Here is a 22,107-nt window from a genome sequence, read left to right on the forward strand (position 1 = left end):
TGCTGGATGTGTATAATCGCGTTCCTACCAAAACTAACCGCGTTTTGGTAAAACCCGCCCTCTAGGGGAGGGAAAGCCACATCAGAAAAAGGGGGATTTGGGTATGGATTTTACGTTTTTATGAAAAGGTCAAGACTTCCATTAATTTAACACACTTCAGTGTTCAAAGCATTTATTAAACAAAACAGTTTGAGTCAAATTTCACATTGCCATCTGTAAAAATGTACACATCAAACTCACATTCAGAAAACAGGGAGCTATAGTGTTTAGATTCATACCTTTGTACACAAAGGGGTTATCAAAGCCAACTGTGTTGTTGTTGGAACTCCATAAGGTTGCTTTCAGATATGGTTCTGTTTGGCAGAAATAATACAATTATTCTAAAGGAAGTGCTACATTGTGATGAAGTGGGGTATTAAGCTATCTTCTCTGGACTGGGAAGCATACATCTGTCCTTACGAGTTTTTCTGGGGAACTTTGATTGTCACCTGCAAGGAAGATAAATACATCATTAAACTATACACAGCTGGTATACAGTTTAAAATCTTGTTAGACATTCAATATGTTAGATTGCATCAGTAGAAATTTCAACACAGCTATGAAGGATTTTATGGCAGTATAATACAGTGCCGCACAGTACAAAACATACTGTCTATGTATACTCATCATGGAAATAAAAAATATAACATCACAATGTACACTGTTGGTCATCAAAAAATGACTGTGCACATAATGTGTCTCAGTTTCAGCTCAATCTTTTAAAACTAATTTATAGAAATGCTGTTTCTACTATGTGTTCAGTTTAGAGGCTGTAGTTAGTATCAATCAGGGAGGCTTGGCCAAAAGACAAACACTTTTGTGTTAATTTCAATACAGTTTAACAGCACCACAAACTATTCTCCAAAAAGCTTATACAGTTGAATCGCCACTTCTCTTAAACTGTTTCAACACAAACGTAACTAAACAATCTTAAAGGGGGATTTATTTGCATTTATTACTTATATTAGACTGTATTAGCTTTTCCTAGGTGCACCTAATAAACTGTTAACTGAGTGTATGTAATAGGTCTAGAAGCATTTAATTTTCTTCACAACTAAAACCACTGACATCACCTAGGCTAGAAGCATTAAAAACCAGAAAATGAATTATAAATAGGGACTGTGTGCGTGATGTTTCAGGGGGCAAAATGCACAACAGATAACACAGTCCAGTTCCACAGAATGTGCAAAACCTCTACTTTGCTCTGGTCTATGGTATTACTGGTATTTTATAGTTATATCATCATCCGATGTTTACCCAGCAAACTTTTTGAAGGACTTACTACATGAAATTCTCCAGTGACTTGTAGAAATCATCTGGTAAATACAGTTATCTGATATGGGGATTGTGCAACACCGTCATTCCAAACTGTGCCAAGCTTTCTGCAGCCTTGAAGCCAGTTTGATTTGTTGTAACACTTGAAGGACAGCAACACAAGCTGTGTAAATGTCCAGGCCCAGCACAGCCCAAGAGTGGGAATGAACTGCCCTCTGCCCGTCAATACCAGTATGCCTCAAATGAACAAACTCCAGTCTAATAGATGCAAGGCCTGCTCTGTGTCATATCTCCAGCTGATAATGGGAGAGTTGTTTGAAGCAAAGGTTTGTTCTTACCGTTTTTACTTCTGTGTAGTTGTCCAGGCCATACTCTCCCAGTTCACGGCCATTTCCTGAGGCCTTGTAACCACCAAATGGAGCTTGGGCTCCAAACACATCATAGCAGTTGATCCTGACGAGAACAAAAAGAATGAACAGTACTCAGCAGTTAACCTCATTGGAATCTACTACTGGTATCTCAAGAAAAAGAAACTTCAATATCTGACACAGAGCAGTTTAGTCTCTTGTGGTAAGAGGGATGTATGCCGGGTGAAGAACTGAGGGCAGTTACCAAACTGTTCCTGCCCGCAGGCCATTGGAGATATAGTGGGCTTTATCAAGGTCCTTGGTGAAGACTGCCGCAGCCAGGCCATACATGCTGTCATTTGCCCTCTCTACAACCTCCTCGAGTGACTTAAACTTCAGGATCTGCATGACTGGGCCAAAGATCTGAAAAAGGCAAAATGTGTACTTATTTGGAGGAACAAAATAGTATGTTGAGCATAAGTTCTACTGACTTCATCCACCTCATACATCTCTTAACATAGTCTGCCCATGACAATGCCTATCGCATTGTCAATCGCAATGTTGAAAAGCAGTGCTGACATCACACAACCTTGTTTTACACCTGATTTTACATGAAATGTTTGTAAGCTATTTCCAACTCTGCACCTGAAGTTACTGTAAAAACTTTTAATTATGAGCACTATTTCTTCCGGTATTCCATACTGGTACAGTATATTCCATAGGCTTGCACGGTGGATAGAATCAAACGCTTTTTCAAAGTCGACAAAGTTTACGTACAGTTCTCTTTGCCACTCTGTGCACTGCTCAATTATGTTGCGTAAGGTGAAAATCTGGTCGATGCAACTTTTACCCCTTCTGAAACCAGCCTGTTCTTTCCTGAGGTGCTTGTCAACAGCCTCTGTTATACGGTTAACAATGATCTTTGCTAGGGTCTTGCTTGGTATTGACAAGAGTGTAATTCCTCTCCAGTTATTACAGTTTCGTAGGGAGCCTGGCTTTGGGAGTTTGATGATAATTCCTTCAGACCAGTCATCAGGTATTTTCTTATTTTCCCATACCAAAGTGAAGAGTGGCTGAAGAATTGAAGCTGCTAGGCTTGGATCTGCCTTGGATCTGGACACACACACACACACACACACACACACACACACACACCACCAGTCTTCCTACCTCCTCCCGCGCAATAGTCATGTCATCCTGGACCTCCCCAAAGATGGTGGGTTGGATAAAGTAGCCCCGGTCAGCTGCCACGGCTCCCCCACACATTAGTTTGGCACCCTCTCGCTTCCCAGTGCTGATGTAGCCCAGAATCTTCTTGAACTGCTCCTCATCCACCTGAGGTCCAAGGAAGATGGCTCAATAAGTATGTGTAGCGGTGCAAGTATATCTGCATACTCTGAAATGGCAGTATCATATCTGTGCAACACATTTTCTCACCATCTTTCATGTGATTTGACTACCATCAGTGGGACAAAATGGTGTTAAAGGCATAAATATACTAAACTAAATATGAATGATATAATACTTTTTGTCTGCCAATTTAGCCTAGATTAAGCATGAAGGTAGGAGCTTTAAATTCAGACAAAGAAAAAGTTCGATTTTGATGTGAAATTATGAGAAAAGGTACAAAAGTAAAAAAAAAAAAAGTTTATTTTCTAATCAGGGGGTCTTGATATCTTGCACACAGTGTGCTTTTAAAACTAACAGTATGCTGTTGTCAAAACTCCTTGAGAGATTATCTTGGAGGTGGAGAGACAGCCATGCATATACATGAATGAGAATGAGCATGTGTGTAACTGATTTAATAACCATCTTTGAGTCAGACTTACTCATACCGCTGCATGCAACCGTGTCTTGATCTTTACCTGAGGTCCCTGCTCAGTCTTGAGGTTGAAGGGGTCTCCCACCACCCTCTTCTTGGCCCTCTCCACGCTGCGCTCCACAAACTCGTCGTAGATGCTCTCCTGCACATAGGTGCGGGATCCAGCACAACAGCACTGACCCTGGTTGAAGAACAGAGCAAAGTGGGACTGCTCCACAGCCTCCTCCACTACATAGGCAGACAGAATTTAAAGTAGACCACACATTAGGGTGACCTCAGAGGACACAAAATATAAAGTAGACCACACATTAAGGTGACTTCAGAGGAGCACAGTACAAATGAACGCCAGCCACACAAAGAAGTATCATCTTTCATGAATTATGATTCGAAGAAAAGATCAAAGAATGGCATTTACATTTAGACTGTGAAAATACTGTTACCAAAATAAAAAAAAATGAAATAGCAAGCCTTATAGTTAATCAGTCCTGAGGCAGTATGAAAAGCACAACAGGGGGCACACGGCTTACTGTTAGCATCAGACATGATGATGTTTGGGCTCTTTCCTCCCAGCTCCAGGGTGACCTTCTTCAGGTTGCTGGAGCCTGAGGCCTGCTGGATCAGTTTGCCCACCTGTTGAAAGAACACAATTTAGACGCATATCATCTGACCTACACCTGCAGAGACATTAAAGCTGTTTGCTGAAAGTGAGTGGGGGAGATAAGATGGAGCAAAAGAGCCGAGGGAGGTTTCTCACCTCGGTGGACCCTGTGAAGGCCACCTTGTCCACATCCATGTGCGTGGCTATGGCAGCCCCAGCTGATGGGCCCATACCGGGGATAATGTTCACCACGCCAGGGGGGAATCCCACCTGAAGCAAGCAATGGACATACGCAATAGTATATATACTCTTGAGTAAGACTTCATTTGGGAGAATTTCATTAGGGGAAAAGGTGTAATTAGTGTGCTTGCCCGTAGGGAAGCACAGTATTGTTCATCATAAGTTTTCTTTATTAGTGTGCTTGCCCGAAGGGATATGTTGTGCTGTTGAATGCGACAACAGTCACCAAAGAAAACCTAGATATACAATTGATACAATCGTGTATAGTTGCTGTGTCTTAGCACTCTACTGAGAAAGCTAAAGTGATAAAAGCTAGCAAGCTATTTAGCCTTCACCCAGGGCTTAGCTACAACTCGTTAGCCAATATTACTCTTGAATGCTGTATTTCTGTATGCTTGAAATCTCCGGTTTATGGGGATGGATTATGTACAACATAAATGTCACTGTCGGGAAAAGAAAGTTGGGGCAGATGCTTTGCAAAAACACAGTTACATTTCGTGAGCGGACAATACACTTTATTTCTGTTCGAGATACACAAGGTGGCTACAGCGGAGGCGGTGGCAGAAGACCGTAAATGTAAGTAGCCTATCAGCGGTAATTAAACACTGTACTGATATTAAATGTACTACTAACATGCCATTCTCAGATTAATGCAAGTGACATGTCATTGTGGAGTTAATGATACCGACAGTTTGCATACCTAGCTAGGTAACATTAGATACCATTGGATCTTATCAATTATGCTAAACTAGCTGGATTAACAATGGATATCCTCAGTTTAAATAACGGGTTAACATGACAACGCGTACGTTTGCCCGTTAACACATGCATTCCAATAATTAATACCGTTACGAACTTACGATACTTATCTAAGCTTGTCCTTCTAGAAATAATTGTAGCTTTCAATCATCTTTGTGTGTTTTGTTTTTGTCGTGGTAATTTCACGTGTCAGATGAGGAAGAAAAGTATTAACAGTCTGAGTAATGTAACCAAATTTGAAGCATAGATACATTTCACAGCATTTCATATGGAGGATATGTGGTTGATTTAACTCTAAGGCCAGCTAGGCATAGTAGTTGTATTGTGCCATCACATAATTTGAATTTTCAAAATCTAGACTCATTGATTAACACGACCTTTGGAGGAATAATTACACCCCATAAGAGATAATGTCACTTGGAGCCTATTTTAAGACTTCTCCACGCTCCACTAGACCCTTTCACAATAAACAAGCAAACAAACAAACAAAAACAGAACAACAAAGATACCCTCATATGTCTAAACGTCAGTGGAGCCAAAATATAATGGTTGAGCTTGGTTGCTTGCAAAAATATATTGGTTGAAAACAAAAAGGTGTATTCAGTGTCACTGCAAATGGTTACACTGGAAGGCTGGCAGATTCATCCTACAAGCTGCATTCAACGTTGTACTGAACACAGAAAACACAGTACTATACAGATTTTGTTCTCAGATATCAGTCTGTGAGGCCCCTCAACAACATATGCGCACTCGGCCACTGCAGTTGCTTGTGCTTGATGGCCGCAACAGAGCAAGCACACTCTCGCAGTTCGTTCACGAAACGCATTCTAGTTTATTTATTTATTCTCCCCGTTTTTCTTGCATCGAATCAGGCCTCGCCCGTTCGAGGTACAGACGCCGTTCAAACACCGAAACGTCGGTGCAACCTGCTATATGTTTTCGTGGTGGTACTCCTTGCCACTCTTTTTTTATTCGTCTTTTTCATCACCTTTTTCTCTCATAGAATAACATGGTGGAATGTTGAGCCATTGTGACGTCACCCACTCTAGCCAACTGAAATTAGATCAGTTGAGATTGATGCCATAAAAGTCATGTAAATCGAAAACCACCATCAAGCTTTATATCACAGGCATATTCAACAGAAATCTGTCTTTCATTGTGTGGGGGGCTAATGTGAACGTAAAAGACTCTGCTTCACATAGGCAAGGTTACCGTAAGTTTGCGCGCTGTTGGGGAAGTGGCAGAAACACAAAGCGCTGCAGCAGTTGGTGCCGTGCCGGCAGCAAGAATGTCATCAGCTGCCCGGCAAACGAAACACGGCAGTCCTCTCACAGGTCCGCTTCACAGACAGCGCGCTCCTTCTAGTCCGGGCCGGTCCCCGCCACCTCCCCCCGCTAAGTAAAGAATGCTCTGAGTCAACAGATGATGTTCCAAACTCTTTACTGTTATGGTGTCCACCACGGAGGGAGCCGGAGTTCGCCTGAAGTCACTGGCTATCTTATATCTACCTACCCAATAAAAGTAATTTGTTCCAGCTAATTCTTTGAAACACAAGCTATATTATTTGTTACATATGACTCACTTTCCCGCTGTAAAGAATGTAACTTTGTAGCCTCTGATATCATTACCTCAGCTCAAGTAATCATCACATAATAAGTAATTTCGTCAATATGTCGGCACCAAAAAGATGGCAAATTTTCAGCCTTGAAGAAACTATAATGATGTGTACCAACGATAACTCACATGAGTTAGGACATGGATTTCCCATGTTGGATGACATAGATGTATGTGCCTGGTAAACTAATCATTTTCAATAAATACACACTGAACAAATACATCGCTGTTCTCATCAGCGGTGTATCGTACCTGCTCGCAATTGATGACTCAAAGATAACTTGTGAACTGTCTTTATACTGTAATCACATCCTCTGTTATCCATATACGATATTGGAATGAGTGATGTTAGTGCCTGGTAAACTAATCATTTTCAATAAATACACACTGAACAAATACATCGCTGTTCTCATCAGTGGCTGTCACCAACAAAAGTTGATAGGTTTAGCTATTTGTGCTAACTTCTGAGCACAGCTTATAAGTTTCAAGCAGTACGATGGGGTGGGCTGGCTAGCGGTGTATCGTACCTGCTCGCAATTGATGACTCAAAGATAACTTGTGAACTGTCTTTATACTGTAATCACATCCTCTGTTATCCATATACGATATTGGAATGAGTGTAGGGGCATTTGTCCAGGTGTATAGCCAACTTCGTCAGTTGTAGCACTGGGTTATCCAGTTTGGGCGACTAGCTCAGAAAAAAATGCGACGGCCTGACGATAACTCGGATTTGTTTAAACTTTTATTGGTCAACCGATGGGTACAGAAAGATAAACTTTACATTTTTGGTCAACAACCTGACAGTCATACAGGCCTTGGCTAGATTATCAACAGGTTAAGTGATATCCTCCATCCGTCTGCCTGAATCACTGCGAGCGAACTAATGAGGGGTGAGGGAGGGACCTGACATTTTGTAGCTAACGTCACGTGATCCCACGGGCACATTATATTGGATGCGTGGATGGATGAATAGATATGAATACATCTATAAGTATATACAGTGGGGAAAATAAGTATTTGAACCCCTGCCGACTTCGCAAGTTTGGCCACTTGCAAAGAAATGTGTGATCTAGAATTTGAATGGTAGGTGTATTTTAACAGTGAGAAACAGAATATCAACAAAAAAATCCAGAAAACTGCATTTTATAAGATTTATGACTTTATTTGCATTTGATGCAAAAAATAAGTATTTGAACCCCCAAGCAAACAGCAAGAATTCTGGCTCCCAATGGCCAGTTATGTGCCCAAAAAGCACACAGATTAGTCCTCATTAGGTCTAACAAGGTATACCTGATCTCAACTGGTGACCTGTATAAAAGAAACCTGTCCAAAGAATCATACTTCACACCTTCAACCTCACCACCATGGGCAAGACCAAAGAGCTGTCCAAGGACGTTAGAGATAAGATTGTAGACCTGCACAAGGCTGGAATGGGCTACAAAACCACCGGCAAGCAGCTTAGTGAGTAGCAGATAACTATTGGTGCGATTATTCATAAATGGAAGCAACACCAAACAACTGTCACCCGCTTTAGGTCTGGGGCTCCATGCAAGATATCCCCTCGTGCGGAATCAGTGATCATTCGGAAGGTGCAGAATAACCCCAGAACTACACAGGGGGAGCTTGTGAATGATCTCAAGGCAGCTGGGACCAGAGTCACCAAGAAAACCATTGGCAACACACCACGCAATCATTTTTTTAAGTACTGCAGCACTCGCAAGGTCCCCCTGCTCAAGGAAGCGCATATACAGGGCCATCTGAAGTTTACCATTGCACACTTGAATGATTCTAGGGAGGATTGGGAGACAGAATGTGGTCAGATGATACCAAAATCAAGCTCTTTGGCATCAACTAGACTTGCCGTGTTTGACGGGGGGGGGATGCTGAATATGACCCCAAGAGTACATCATACCCACCATCAAGCATGGAGGTGGAAACATTATGCTTTGGGGCTGTTTCTCTGCCAAGGGTACAGGACGACTCCACCGCATCAAGGGGACTATGGATGGGGCCATGTAACGTGGAATATTGGGCTTGAACCTCTCCATTCCCTCATTCCCTCCCATTGAAAACACAACCTTAAAGATTTGGAGAGGATCTGGAAAGATGAGTGGACCAAAATCCCCCCTGAGATGTTTGTAAACCTGGTGACCAACTACAAGAAACGTCTGTGCTTGCCAATAAGGGTTATTCCACCAAGTACTAAGTCATTTTTGTCAGTCAGTTTTGGGGGTTCAAATACTTATTTTTTGCATCAAATGCAAATAAAGTCATAAATGTTATAAAATGCATTTTTCTGGATTTTTTTGTTGATATTCTGTTTCTCACTGTTAATATACACCTACCATTACAATTATAGATCACACATTTCTTTGCAAGTGGCCAAACTTGTGAAATCGCAAGGGGTTCAAATACTTATTTTCCCCACTGTAGATAGATTCATGCTCCCTGTTATTGTAGGCCTACACATTATGTGATTTACAAGACTACAGGCCCATGTTGAATGCCACCAGTGTTGTACCTGAACGCGTTCATTGACCGAAAGTTCATGAACTCGTTCATAATTTTGGTGAACGTGAACTGAACGTTCTGTATTATTGCCTGATGAACGATACTGTGAACGCGTTCATTCTGGTGTCTGTGAACGGCACGTTCACTCTTTTTAATTTAGTTCAATAAGGTGCCAGATTTCTAGAGACTTCCAGGCGAAAAACACACATTTAACAGTCATTTAACAGTTTCAAATCGCTGCGTGTGCTTTATTTTACTGTCAATGCCTGGCAAGTGTGAGAGCGACAAAGTTGCATAGAGGCCGAAAGCGGTATTGCAGACATATAGAGATTTAGATTTTTTTTTTTTTAGCTCGCAACATATTGAAAAAAAGAACTGAACTAGTTCAGTTTTTGGAGCTGTGAACTTAGTTCAAATTTTTTGAATTATGAACTATGAACTGAACTAGTTCATTTTAAAATGTGTGAACTTTGAACTGAACTAGTTCATGTAGAAAACGAACTTTCCCAACACTGGATGCCACACCTTTTTTTGTTTTGTTTACTAAGTGTTGTATATTATCATTAAGAAAATCTAAGCAATTATCACTGACATCTGCCCCTAGATTTAACAATAAAGGTTGTTTCTAGTTACACCTCAGACTGTTAATACTTTTCTTCCCATGTCTGATCCTTTGTGTGATGTTATGGCTATATACCTTATGTTATAACAATAAAGGTTATTTCTAGTTACACCTCAGACTGTTAATACTTTTCTTCCCATGTCTGATCCTTTGTGTGATGTTATGGCTGCAATGTCAAAGGTCATGGCCGCAACAGAGCAAGCACACTCTTGCAGTTCGTTCACGAAACGCATTCTAGTTTATACTTAATCTTCAGTCCTACAAATCTCACTAGGTGTACACGTATGTGTGTTTGGGTGTGTACCCACCTCCTTGATGAGGTTGGCCACATAGAGGGCAGTGAGGGGCGTCTGCTCTGCCACCTTCATGACCACAGTGTTGCCTGTGGCCAGAGCAGGGCCCAGCTTCCATGCCTGCATCAGCAGCGGGAAATTCCACTGGGATGGGAGTCGGGGGTAGAAAGAGAAGAGGGGACTTGGTTAAAGGATGCTTTTAGTTTTATACACCAATCAACAATTGCAGCAATACTTTTGCAATATTATATCAGCAGGGAAATACAGTATATGCCATGACCAAAGGAAACCTGAATTGTAGAGACTGGATTAGTTGGCTCACATGGCATGTCAAGAGTTTACAGAGTAGAGTCATTCCGTGTAATGAAACAAGCAGTTTGCACAACCAAGGTTTGATTTCAATTATTTGCAAAGTATAAAACAGCACAACTACACAAATAACATGAACTATTAGATCATGTTAAAAATCTGTCAGTGTCAATGTTGGAAAACAAAATTCTTGGACTGTTTTGAACAACATGCTTTCAGAGAACCACAGCTTGGGTCTATGTGTTATACTGTTAAGTAACAGTATGGCTTTTCTGGAGCCGCCAGGTAGGGGGCTACTTCCTGCTGGACTATTCAGTAACTTATTTGCTGTCTTGCTTTGTCTTGTCTTGCACTTGCTTGATGTTTGACTGTGTTAGGATAGCTATAACAATAACATTACAAAGAAGCCGACGCAAGAGCACTTATTACTAGCATCAATGTCCAAGCGTGTTATAACAAGCTTGCTAACATCGCTAATGAGATGTCTTGCTAGCGGCCATACTTGAAAAGCGAAAAACCTGTTGAATAGCGAAAACCTGTTGAAATTAGCTTACTTTGTTTATGACAAACTAGCGAGTCAACAACTTTCCTAACACAGTCAAACATCAAGCAACTGAAACACAAGACAAAGCAAGACAGCAAATACGTTACTGAATAGTCCAGGAGACAGTAGCCCCTACCTGGCGGCTCCAGAAACTCCATGGTGTTACTTTAAGAACACAACCCTCACAAACCTCCTAGTGTAGAGGTCAAATGCTTCAGTAAGGGTCACAAACTGTATCTCAGGAGCACATCTTGGCAAATTATCAACAACACTGTGTACAGAAATCAGAAAGGTTTTCATAAGGGCTCCAACCTGAACAAAATGAAAACTGAGCTCCTCTAAAGCAAGTTTGTGTGCCACAAGCACCAAAACATCCTGACACATCACCAGCTGAACTTGTGGGCTAAAGAGCACACACACCAGTCAGATAGTTCAGCTGTATACACACGGAATCAGCGGAGGAGGAAGCATTGACTTTTGAGGCAATGATAGGAGGGAGCTCAAAACATCCCTTGTATTGGGAGCATTCATTGCTTTTGTGCTGGAATGGAATTATTAGCAATTATGTTGGGCAGGATACCCTCAGTAAATCCAGCCATCTCTGGATAGTATTCATATAAGAGAACAGCACTCCTTTACCTGGGACCTATATGTGATTGCAGCACTATGTATGAGGTGTCCAGTGGCCCAAACAAAATGATAAATGTTAGCTACAAAAAGACCATTATCTGTGCGCCTGGCCCTTACACCAGCACGAACAATGCAGGTATCACCCGTGGCAAAGGTATCACAGGGGGCAAAGTCAAACCTGCAGGTTAGTGACCTCACAAACCGCTCACAGTCAATGTGTGTGAGCGTGAAAGTTTTGAGGTTGCAGTCCAGACTCTAAAGCCATCCCCATGTGAAGTCATTCTGCATGGGTCTCTAGATTAGATAGTATGCAGTCCAGACTCCATCCCAATATGAAGACATTCTGAATGGGTCTCTAGATTAAAGAGCTCACAGCACAAGAAAATATGGAAATGTAAAATGAATAAAACATTTGTTTACATTTAAATTCACTCTTAGTATAGATGGTAAAATGGTGGTAAGGTATTCTTAGGCCTACTAACTCTCCCTTACATTCTTTGGATATCGTTACTTCCTCTTAATTTCTCTTGTTATTTTGTCTGGAGCACGTTTCTGTTTCTGTCCGTTTCAACAAAACATTAGTGCTGTCAGTTTAACGCGTTATTAACGGCGTTAACGCAAACCCATTTTAACGCCATACATTTTTTTTTCGCGCGAGTAGCGCGTTGTAACAAAAAAAAAAATATTTTTGCCCTCCCAAACTGTGTAGTAGGCTAACGTTACGTTTAAGTGAATGGTGAGCGCGATATGGCGAAATGGAAAGTTTACCTTTAAACGTTGTGTTGTGCAAAAGAAATGAGCTTCACTGTTGTCTGAAAATGTCAACAGGCAGCTGGCTGAAAGCACAGAAGTAGTAGGCTTACCTTTTATTGGTAACCTAACTGTTACGTTTCATTGTTTTTGAAATAAGAGGCCTGACTTCTATGATCACAGCAAACTTGAAAAAAAGAAAATATTAAGCCATGGTTTTACTGCACTATAGGCTGAGTCCTTGTTTATCTGAAATGTGCACTTTATAATTTTATTTTGTACCGCCCTGTGTTTGGAAATGTTTTTTTTTTCAATAAAGTATGGCATAAAGCAAGCCAATACACTTTTATGAATGTTGATAAGAGCATTAAAATAAAATAAAAATTATGGAAACAAATGATTGAAGGGACATTTAGAATAGATACAAATTTGCGATTAATTTTGAGTTAACTATGACAAAAATGCGATTAATATTTAAATCGTTTGACAGCACTAGTTATTACATTCAATTACATTCAATTACATACAGTCTATTCTTCCTGATAGATGTGCTTCTGAATGATACGTGCATCCTTACACACAGAACCCACACACCCCAACACAAAACATGCCCTTGGCTGGCAAGCACTTCCACAAGAGGCGCCTCACTAAATATGCACTACATGACCAATGACTTTTGCCAGCGTTTCTGTTACACAACAAGGCAGTGTTCCAGTGGAATGTCCTCAGCAGACCCTATCCGCTCTCCTTCTGGTGGGAACCTCCTTCTTTTTCTCCTCCTCCAGGCCCACCATCTCCCTCCCTACTCAAAACTACTAAAGTCTGCAGACCACTGAGCACACTGTGGCTGAACACCACTGACTTCAGGGAACCTTCATCTCGGTCTCCCCCAAATCAGTAAGACAGTTCACTGAGCTGTAGTAAACAAACATGTCTGGAGCAAGGAGCATCTGCATGACTTAATCCACCCATTTCTTCCACATTTCAACCACTTTACAAAATGCATGCATTCTTTTGGGTCTGTGCTGCATGTTTACATCTGGGCTCAAGCCTCTTCACAGTGAATCATTATGATGTATTTCTGTATCTCATTGGTTTCTGTTGGTAGGAAATGAAGTGTCTACTTCAAACATAGCTGATTTATGCAATGATTTTTACATGTCAATACATGTGTTTCCAGCTAGAGTTCACAGCATGTAGCAGAATCAATCTCAAGTCTTGTAGTCATGACCTCTTTCAGTGGGTCAGCAATCTTATAAACATCCCCCAATACTCCCATTATTGACTCACAGGAATTATCTGACCACACACTCCTATGGGCTCATGTCTGGTGTAGCAGAAGTAGTCTCCATCAATGGGGATGGTCTTGCCTCCCCACTTATCAGCCCATCCTGCGTAGTACCTGCAATCCAAGACAGACAAAAAGACACACGCAAACACATGGGGATAGAGAATTTAGAAGGTGGTCTGACACAGATTGAATTAATCTTTGGACACACAAAGTTTTTGAGGATCACGCTTTAATCCTCGAAACAGTGACCGTGTCTGTTGAAATCTACTTACTAGAATAATTAGATGTGATTACCGAACGGGTGGTTTCAATGGCTATTTGTATCCACCATCTGCTGACTGTGCTTGTTCTTGTAAAATACATCTTACTTACATAATTCCCCCCTAAGCACCGAGTTTTGGCAACAGAAGCTCTCATCTGTGTTTTCTGTTGCAAGACTCCATACTGAATTGAAGATATGCCAGGTCAGAGTTCAGAGAAAAAACGTACACGTGCCGGTTAACTGGAATTTCTTTTAAAACTGGTCCTACAAGACCATAAATATGAGGCCAATCGAGTGGGCCTGGTCCTGAACATATCTCTAATCTAGTGGGACTGAAACAAAATGTTTTTAGCGAGACCTTGCAAGTAAACACTACTGACTGGACTGCACGGAATTCTCTTAATATGTTCTGCACATCCTTATACTCTGAGCATGCAGAGGGTAGTTTATAGGGGTGCACGATTCAGAAAATGTCACGATTCGATTCGATACCGATTTTTAGGCTCACGATTCAATTCAAAATCGATTTTCGATTCAAAAACGATTCTCGACTGAAAAAAATTGATTCACAGTATGTAAATGTTAGTGCTGTCAAACGATCGTGATTAATCGCATTTTTGTCATAGTTAACTAAATAAATGAATCGCGTTACATCGCAAATTAATTAATCGCAAATTTTATTTTAATGCTCTTATCATGGAAAAGTGGATTGGCTTGCTTTATGCAATGTTTTATTTTATTGAAAAACAACTAGGGGTGGGCGATATGGGCAAAATATAATATCTCGATATTTTTTTTCATTTTGACAATAATTAGACGATATTTAAAAAAAAATGTGATTGGAATTCTCAGAGTCATACCTTCTTGGAGATTACAATAATGGGCACAATGTTTAAGGAAACACTTCTTTATTGTCCTTTAAACAAAAATAACTTAATTGAACTGCAATGCAGAAATATTGAACTCTTGTAATAAAGTGCTCCATGCATCCATGAGAATTATTGCACATCAACAGCAGTTCTTATGGCCTTATTAAACTTAAAATTCTGTCCAGGATTGTACAAATACATGAGTATTAGAGCATGGATCGGGACGAATTTTTCTGTACGACAGAAAAGTAACCGAGCCCGGACCGACTGTAGCTCAACTGTTCATAGTACTAATGCCACATTGACGTACGTTTTTTATGAATAGCCTGGCTTTAGTAAACTGGGGCATCAACAGTTAAATGCTCTCTCTCACAAACAAGCGCTGTTAAACGCACAAGCTTACACAATAAGGCCAATAAGCATATTTAAATTAAATGATTCACATTGCAAGAACGAAGAAGAAGAGTTTAGTAAAATGGTGCGGCTCCTTTAAGGTACACGTACAGGGAGGGACAACGGTGACTCATAGTTTGGATGTAGCAACAAACGTTTATGTGCTGTGAAAGTGTTAACCAGTATGTGAGTAACGCAGAGGTGTCAAGTAACGAAGTACAAATACTTCGTTACTGTACTTAAGTAGAATTTTTAGGTATTTTTACTTTACTCGAGTATTTATTTTTCTGGCAACTTTTTACTTCTACTCCTTACATTTCAACACAATTATCTGTACTTTCTACTCCTTACATTTTTAAATCAGGCTCGTTACTCTTGGTTCCGGTTTTGTTTCTAAAGTTTCAAATGTGCGCCATCCAATACAGATCGATGGCGCCATCCAGATACTGATTTCGAGCGTAATTGGATGAAGCATAGAAAGCCATAACACTCATTGGTTAGGGCTTTCCATCTTCTTTACGCATGACGCAAAACAAGACAACAGAGGCGAACAAATGTTATGATACAACGCGCGTCAATGGCAGTGTCAGAAAGACATGACAACTCTGGCGAGATGTCTGAAGGGTCTGAAGACGCAAGACAGTAGTGGCGATGGAGAACAGCAAAACCGTCCACATCCCTGGCCCTGCCTCAAAGAATTGTTCGAAATCGTCGGGAGCAAAATGGAGAATGCGGTGCAAACTTTTCGAACCTAAGAACCACGTAGGAATTGCTACTCGCTTACAGCTAGTAGCATCCTAACATTAGATAGGTGACTCAGACACCGTGCAAATCCTCAGACATATTTTTCATGTACAATAATGGGTTTTTTAACATTATACATGGTAACTCGGTAACTTTCAAAAAATCAAAGCAACAATAATTAAGGGAACAAGTAGAACAAGGCCATTACAGCTGTTTACAGTGCACTAAAAATACCAAGTATGTTCCTGCCCCTTTTCATTTTTAAAGCTGAACTATATCTATATTCTTTCATCTGGAATTGAAAAGCTATAAAACACTACAGTATATAAAGTATATTTACTAACCCTCATTACAGATGATTAGCATTACATAATTGGTTTGCTATTGAATTTAAGGTGTTCCATGAAATAAATATGACATTTTGAGTTTTTTATTTGTTATTTTAACAGGTTAACTCCTGTCAAGCTTGTATTTATGGTAGAATATGCGAAGACTATGAACCTAGTTGCAAAGGCCCTTGATGAGAGACGAATGTGCAAATGGGGTGGAGGTCTACATGCTCTTCGAGTTTGTTGTCTTTGTATGACATTTTTTACCATGTCTTGGGATCCATGTAGAACTCATCAGCTGTTAAATTAAGCCTCCTTTTTCTTACAGTCGTATCAATTATATTAAGTCCAACTAGTTTATCTTTAAATGTTTTTTTTTTTTTTTACTTTTTACTTTTATACTTTAGGTACATTTTAGAGCCTGTACTTTTTTACTTTTACTTGAGTAAAGAGGTTAAGTCGATACTTCAACTTTTACCAGAGTATTTTTAAACTCCAGTATCAATACTTCTACTTGAAGTAACGAATGTGTTTACTTTTGACACCACTGGAGTAACGTGAGTATTATTAAAGCATAGTGTGTGTAATGTGTAGCTATTTCATTCCGTTTGCTAACCTTTCCTGCTGTCTGTGTTTACTAACCAGCAGCAGACGTAAAGGAAAGGGAATTAACCCTGAAGTTAAAAACATGCAATCTACTTTGGCCGTGGTGCATTTTACTCCCCTACAATATTCAACTACGTTCAGAGACAGACAGAAGGAAATGTTAACAAACGGAATGAAATAGCTACACATTACACACGCTATGTTTTAATAAAACTCACGTTTTATGCTACACCAACGGAGGCACTACAGACATCACCATGCGCTGCTAACCTGTTGCAAAGTGGATGCGAGAAGCCATGTCACGTGATTACGTAGGCCCACTAGTCGTGTGAGTGCCGTGCTGTGGGGAGCGCTGCTGCGCCGTAGGCTATATTAAGAACATGATATGAACAGTTTCCCCGTGCGTGTCATTGTTTTTGGCGAAGTCATTTAAAAACTCGATAATGTAATTTTGCACATCGTTTGAACAACAATGACGATATTATCGCAGACGATATATATCGCCCACCCCTAAAAACAACATTGCCAAACAGGGCGGTACAAAATACAATTATAAAGTGCACATTTCAGACTCATCCTATAGTGCAGTTAAACCATGGCTTAATATTTTCTTTTTTTCAAGTTTGCTGTGAACATAGAAGTCAGGCCTCTTATTTCAAAAACAATGAACCGTAACAGTTAGGTTACCAATAAAAGGTAAGCCTACTACTTCTGTGCTTTCAGCCAGCTGCCTGTTGACATTTTCAGACAACAGTGAAGCTCGCTTCTTTTGCACATCACAACTTTTAAAGGTAAACGTTCTATTTAGAAGCTTTTTATCAACCATTTCGCTGTATCGCGCTCACCATCACTCAAACCGTAACGTTAACCTACTACACAGTTTGCGAAGCCATAAAGAACGTTAATTTAAAAAAATATATAATTTTTTTTTTTTCTCAATATGAATCGATTTTTGGAATTCTATGAATCGATTCTGAATCGGAAGCACTTGATTCGCGATAAGAATGTGAATCGATTTTTTTGCACACCCCTAGACTAGTTTGCTTGGGTACTTACCAAATATACTTGGGTAAAACTGCAAGCTAAACTTTCAGTTTTGCCCTTCTTTACCCCAGCCACAAAAGAGTAATGCCAACACACCAAACTTTGTCAAATGTTATCCAGATGGTGACCTCTTCAGGTGTTAACACATAATTACTGTCTAATGTGTAGTTGAATGGGGTTAATGAGTAGCCCACCACAACGCAAGTCACTGTAGAGCTGCAAAAAGTTAGTCAATCAGCCATGGGCAGGGACTGCAGCAAACACAGCCAGGAGCCAAATGTGTTTTTTGTCATCATCTACTTCTACCACTATAACATTAGCAGCTTTGCATCATTAAAGGTGAGGTCCTCATTTATAATCGAACACACTTTTTGTCAAACTTTTGTGAATTTCTCCTCACAGTCCTCTGGTTGACCGTTATGTGTGTGCACATCAAAAAAGATTTGGTGTTTGTACACAGTTCTTCTGGCTCTGTAAATGAGATACAAAGTGTGTGTGTGTGTGTGTGTGTGTGTGTGTGTGTGTGTGTGTGTGTGTGTGTGTGTGTGGGGGGGGGGGGGGGTTGAGTTGAGCAGTTGAGTTCAAATATTAACAATCTTTTGCCAGGATCAACAACTGCACCTTTAATTCTATTCCCTATAAACTCTGCAGCTTCCCTAATCTGTAACAATATCATCCCTCTCCCACACGCAGATACATACCTGAAGACCTTCACAACCATGGGCACATCAACCATATAGGACACGGCATAGGGCTTCCCATTGTCCAGTGTCTCTAGTTCCTGGAAAGGAAGAGGTCACGTTTAGCCATGGTCCCTGGTTATGTTACTTCAAGTAGGATGAAACAAGCATCGCCTTAAGACAGGCTAGAGTGGAATTAATCCATTTAAACAGCAGCTAAACATTTACTAGCAAGTCTAGAAATCAATCTACAAATCAATGAATGCTTCTTATAATCTACAATCTTTAATGTATGCTGCAGCAATACTATTATAACGATTAATGACCATATAAAAATTACATAACATGACGTAACAGGGCCTTCAACTTTATTTCCTAAAGGGGGGCAGACTTTCCTATTTCAGGCCTTCCACTGCAACTAACTGTTAAATTGGGAAATTTAGGGTGTATGCGGAAACCACTCTGAGCTGATAACATTGTAACGGCTTGACCATGACAACCCTGCTAAGGCATGGGGAAATCTGCCCGACCAGTCCATTCACTGTTGCTAAATGATTCAGCAGTTTAGAGACTGCATAACCTTGGGTGAACTGTCACCACAAAAGTCTTTTACCCAACCTTTTCAACAAAATGTCTCTATAGCTCGGATTCAATTGTAAAATGATTACAGCATGAGACAAACAAGCCATTTTTAAAACACATTATTGGAGCAAATAACTACCCACTGCTATCAGTACATTTCACCATCTATTTGAATTGTACAGAACCGCTTTGCTGCTTGCTCATGGTCATGCAGTTATGCAAACAACAACGCCCAATAATAGACTGATCACGTATTGTTTATTGAACATATTGGTGGGGGAACCAAGTTATCGACAGAGCACTCAGATATATTACTATCTAATGCAACAAATATATATATACATTATATATACACATAATACGACAATGCTAATTCTAAAATAACAAATGCTTTGTTGTCTTCAGTGCTAGGTTAGCATTATTCCACCTGGCCCAAATTTTCCTCCCTAGCTCAGCTAAGTCCATGTGTGAAGATCCTGTTCAAAGGCCATCCTGATATTCTTACCCATTTCCTAATAGCAAGGTGAGTCAAATTCATATCTCTGAATTTCGGTTACAGTGAATCATGTCAGCTGGAACACTAAGTGAGGCAAAGGCAAGTGGTTACTCACAGCCAAATAAGCAGCGTCTCTCTCAATGGCGTCAGCCAGCCGGCTCAGGAGAAGCCCACGGTGTGATGCATCCGTCCGTCGCCATGGTGACCCAAATCTGAAGGCATCCTTGGCCGCCTTCACCGCTTTGTCCACATCGGCCTGAGCAAAAGAAAGCGAGAGAGGAGGAGGGTGAACTTGACAGGAGATGGAGAGGGGGATGAGAGGAGCAAACACTCAGGGGAGGACACTCAGGGCAGGTCATTAACCCAGCGTGGAGTAAACACACAAATTACTATACAAGTTCTCACACACACACACACACACACGCGCACACACACACGCGCACACACACACACACAAACCCTTTTTACAATGATGTTGGCCAGTGAAATGTGAGAATCATGACTCTGCCTCCAAGACAACTGCGCACAACATTCCCACTTACCCACACATACATGGACACTCATGCATGTTAAAGATCCATCTCACACACTCTCACTCACACACTCACACACACACACACACACACACACACACACACACACCTTGTCTCCTTCTGCAACCTGACAAATGACCTCCCCAGTGGCAGGGTTGATGGTGGGGAAGGTCCTCTTGTTGACTGCGTCATGCCACTCATTATTGATGAAGAGCTGAGCAGAGAAACAAAAATATGATGTTTAGACCACCGGGGTCTAGTCACCACCCTTGCACTTGGAATTAAATATGACCATACTGAGCACTTAAACTCTAATAAACTTTTTTCAAAGCTGTAAAAACAACGTGTTAACGTTTCTGTCAGCCAAAAAAAAAAAAAAAACGCTTAAGCAGAAAATATTGCTTTAATAGCAACTTCTGTTTAACACTCTAGTACTAAAATTGGTGAAAATGTATATTACTTATAGATCTGTATTGTTTTCTCTGACGTCAAGGGAAACCTGGTGCAACTTGTACTTGCATGACTGATAAGCAGTGACACCCAAGATTCCATGAAGTAACCCATGTACCTTCTGAGGTTCAGAAAAGGCTGCAATGCAAGGAATGTTACTTTTTCAGTAGAATTGGCTATTAGTTCATCTTTTTCATCGAGTTTTGACATGAGCTCTGCTTTTGACCATGGTGAAACTACTATAGCAGAAATGTCACTGCTTGTGAGGTCAACTCACCACATACACATCCTGGGGACTAGGACCACTAAAGCGTGTGCGTGTGCGTGGCCTACCCCACGTTGAATTTCAAAACTTGTATTACACAAAAGTAGCACACGTTGATTTTCCAAAACTCTACAGACACATCCTGGTGTTCGTTTGAATATAGTTTTTAAAAAGAGTATTTCTAAGCTTTCAAATGAAATTAGCGAGGTCCTCTTCTTCAAACTGATGATATGACTTAACGCTAATAGGTTAAGTCAAATTAGTCTACAGTAGCATAAACATTGGGTTGAGGAAGTGCGCGTGACAGGCAACTAAGCATGTAGCTACACTGTTTCAAGAGCAACAAGTGACTACACTTTGAAAATCACTGTCTGGATCTATGGAATAAATAGGCTGCAAAACATAAATGGGTGCAAAAAAGTAAAGCTCAAGTTGTCTAACTTTTTCGCACGCTGTAACGTAACGTTGTCGCGTCATACAGTGTATCAGTGTATGCTGTATACCTAACATTACCTTGTTAAAATGCACGTCTGGCTGGGTGTTTGGTGCAGGGATAGCTGCAGCGGAATACTGGCACGCCGAGATCCTCGACAGTTGGGGGAAAGTTCGGGTCAACACGGTGCGCAGCATGGTGCAACTTGACAACACCTATTCCTTCCTTCGTTCGTTTAACGGGTTCAGGGAGTGCGAGAACGTCGGGACGGTTTAAGTCCGACGGTGACGTCCAGTGCCCGCCCCTGAGAACGAGAAACAAATTATTGAGTCTGCGCAGATGAAGGTAGTACAAGAACTCAGCAATCCACAGCGACAGTTCTAGATCGATATTGTGATACAAATAATTCGAATATACAGAAGTGATTGACAAAGCAATAATAATATCATAGTAAAACAATTATCTTTTCAGTATGTTTCTGTTTACTTGCCTGGCGTTACTGTGGTCACAATTAAGTGCTACACTGGGGTATCGAGGTCAGCAAAAGAGATGAGTGAAGTCTCACTTAACAAGTGTTACCGAATAGTTTGTTGACACACATTATTAGCCATGCGATGATAATACAAACACGTTCACGCCACTGTAGCTGCCTTTATTGTACTGGTAAACTGTAAATGCATACATGAGCAGTCATAGATGAACTTCAGACTGGCAAACAAAGCCTCAGAATTGTAAACAATCAGGCGCTAGCTAGCAATAAGATATTTGAGCAAAGAG

General features: G+C 40.7%; 1 protein-coding gene across 1 annotated transcript; it reads right to left on the reverse strand.

Annotated features, from left to right (window-relative positions):
• Positions 1 to 150: 150 nt before the first annotated feature.
• LOC308365223 (aldehyde dehydrogenase, mitochondrial-like) lies at positions 151 to 21,590 on the reverse strand. The gene is made up of 13 exons (XM_080838596.1): positions 21,411 to 21,590; positions 20,292 to 20,396; positions 19,765 to 19,905; positions 18,593 to 18,672; positions 13,644 to 13,755; positions 10,136 to 10,264; positions 4,238 to 4,351; positions 4,011 to 4,113; positions 3,527 to 3,711; positions 2,832 to 2,996; positions 1,927 to 2,084; positions 1,653 to 1,767; positions 151 to 488 (listed from the first exon to the last, which is right to left on the reverse strand). The coding sequence occupies exons 1-13, from the start codon at positions 21,525 to 21,527 to the stop codon at positions 456 to 458; spliced, it is 1,557 nt and encodes a 518-aa protein (XP_080694722.1). The 5' UTR covers positions 21,528 to 21,590; the 3' UTR covers positions 151 to 455.
• Positions 21,591 to 22,107: the final 517 nt, after the last annotated feature.

Source organism: Sprattus sprattus (assembly GCF_963457725.1).
Source record: "Sprattus sprattus genome assembly, chromosome: 5".
NCBI lineage: Eukaryota > Metazoa > Chordata > Actinopteri > Clupeiformes > Clupeidae > Sprattus > Sprattus sprattus.

Coding starts and splice junctions, on each gene's coding strand:
- LOC308365223 (XM_080838596.1), bottom strand. CDS start 21,527: ATGCTGCGCACCGTGTTGACCCGAACTTTCCCCCAACTGTCGAGGATC. Junction 18,673..19,764: donor GAGACGCTGCTTATTTGGCT/GTGAGTAACCAC, acceptor CTTCCTTTCCAG/GAACTAGAGACACTGGACAA. Junction 3,712..4,010: donor CATCATGTCTGATGCTAACA/GTAAGCCGTGTG, acceptor CTGCCTATGTAG/TGGAGGAGGCTGTGGAGCAG.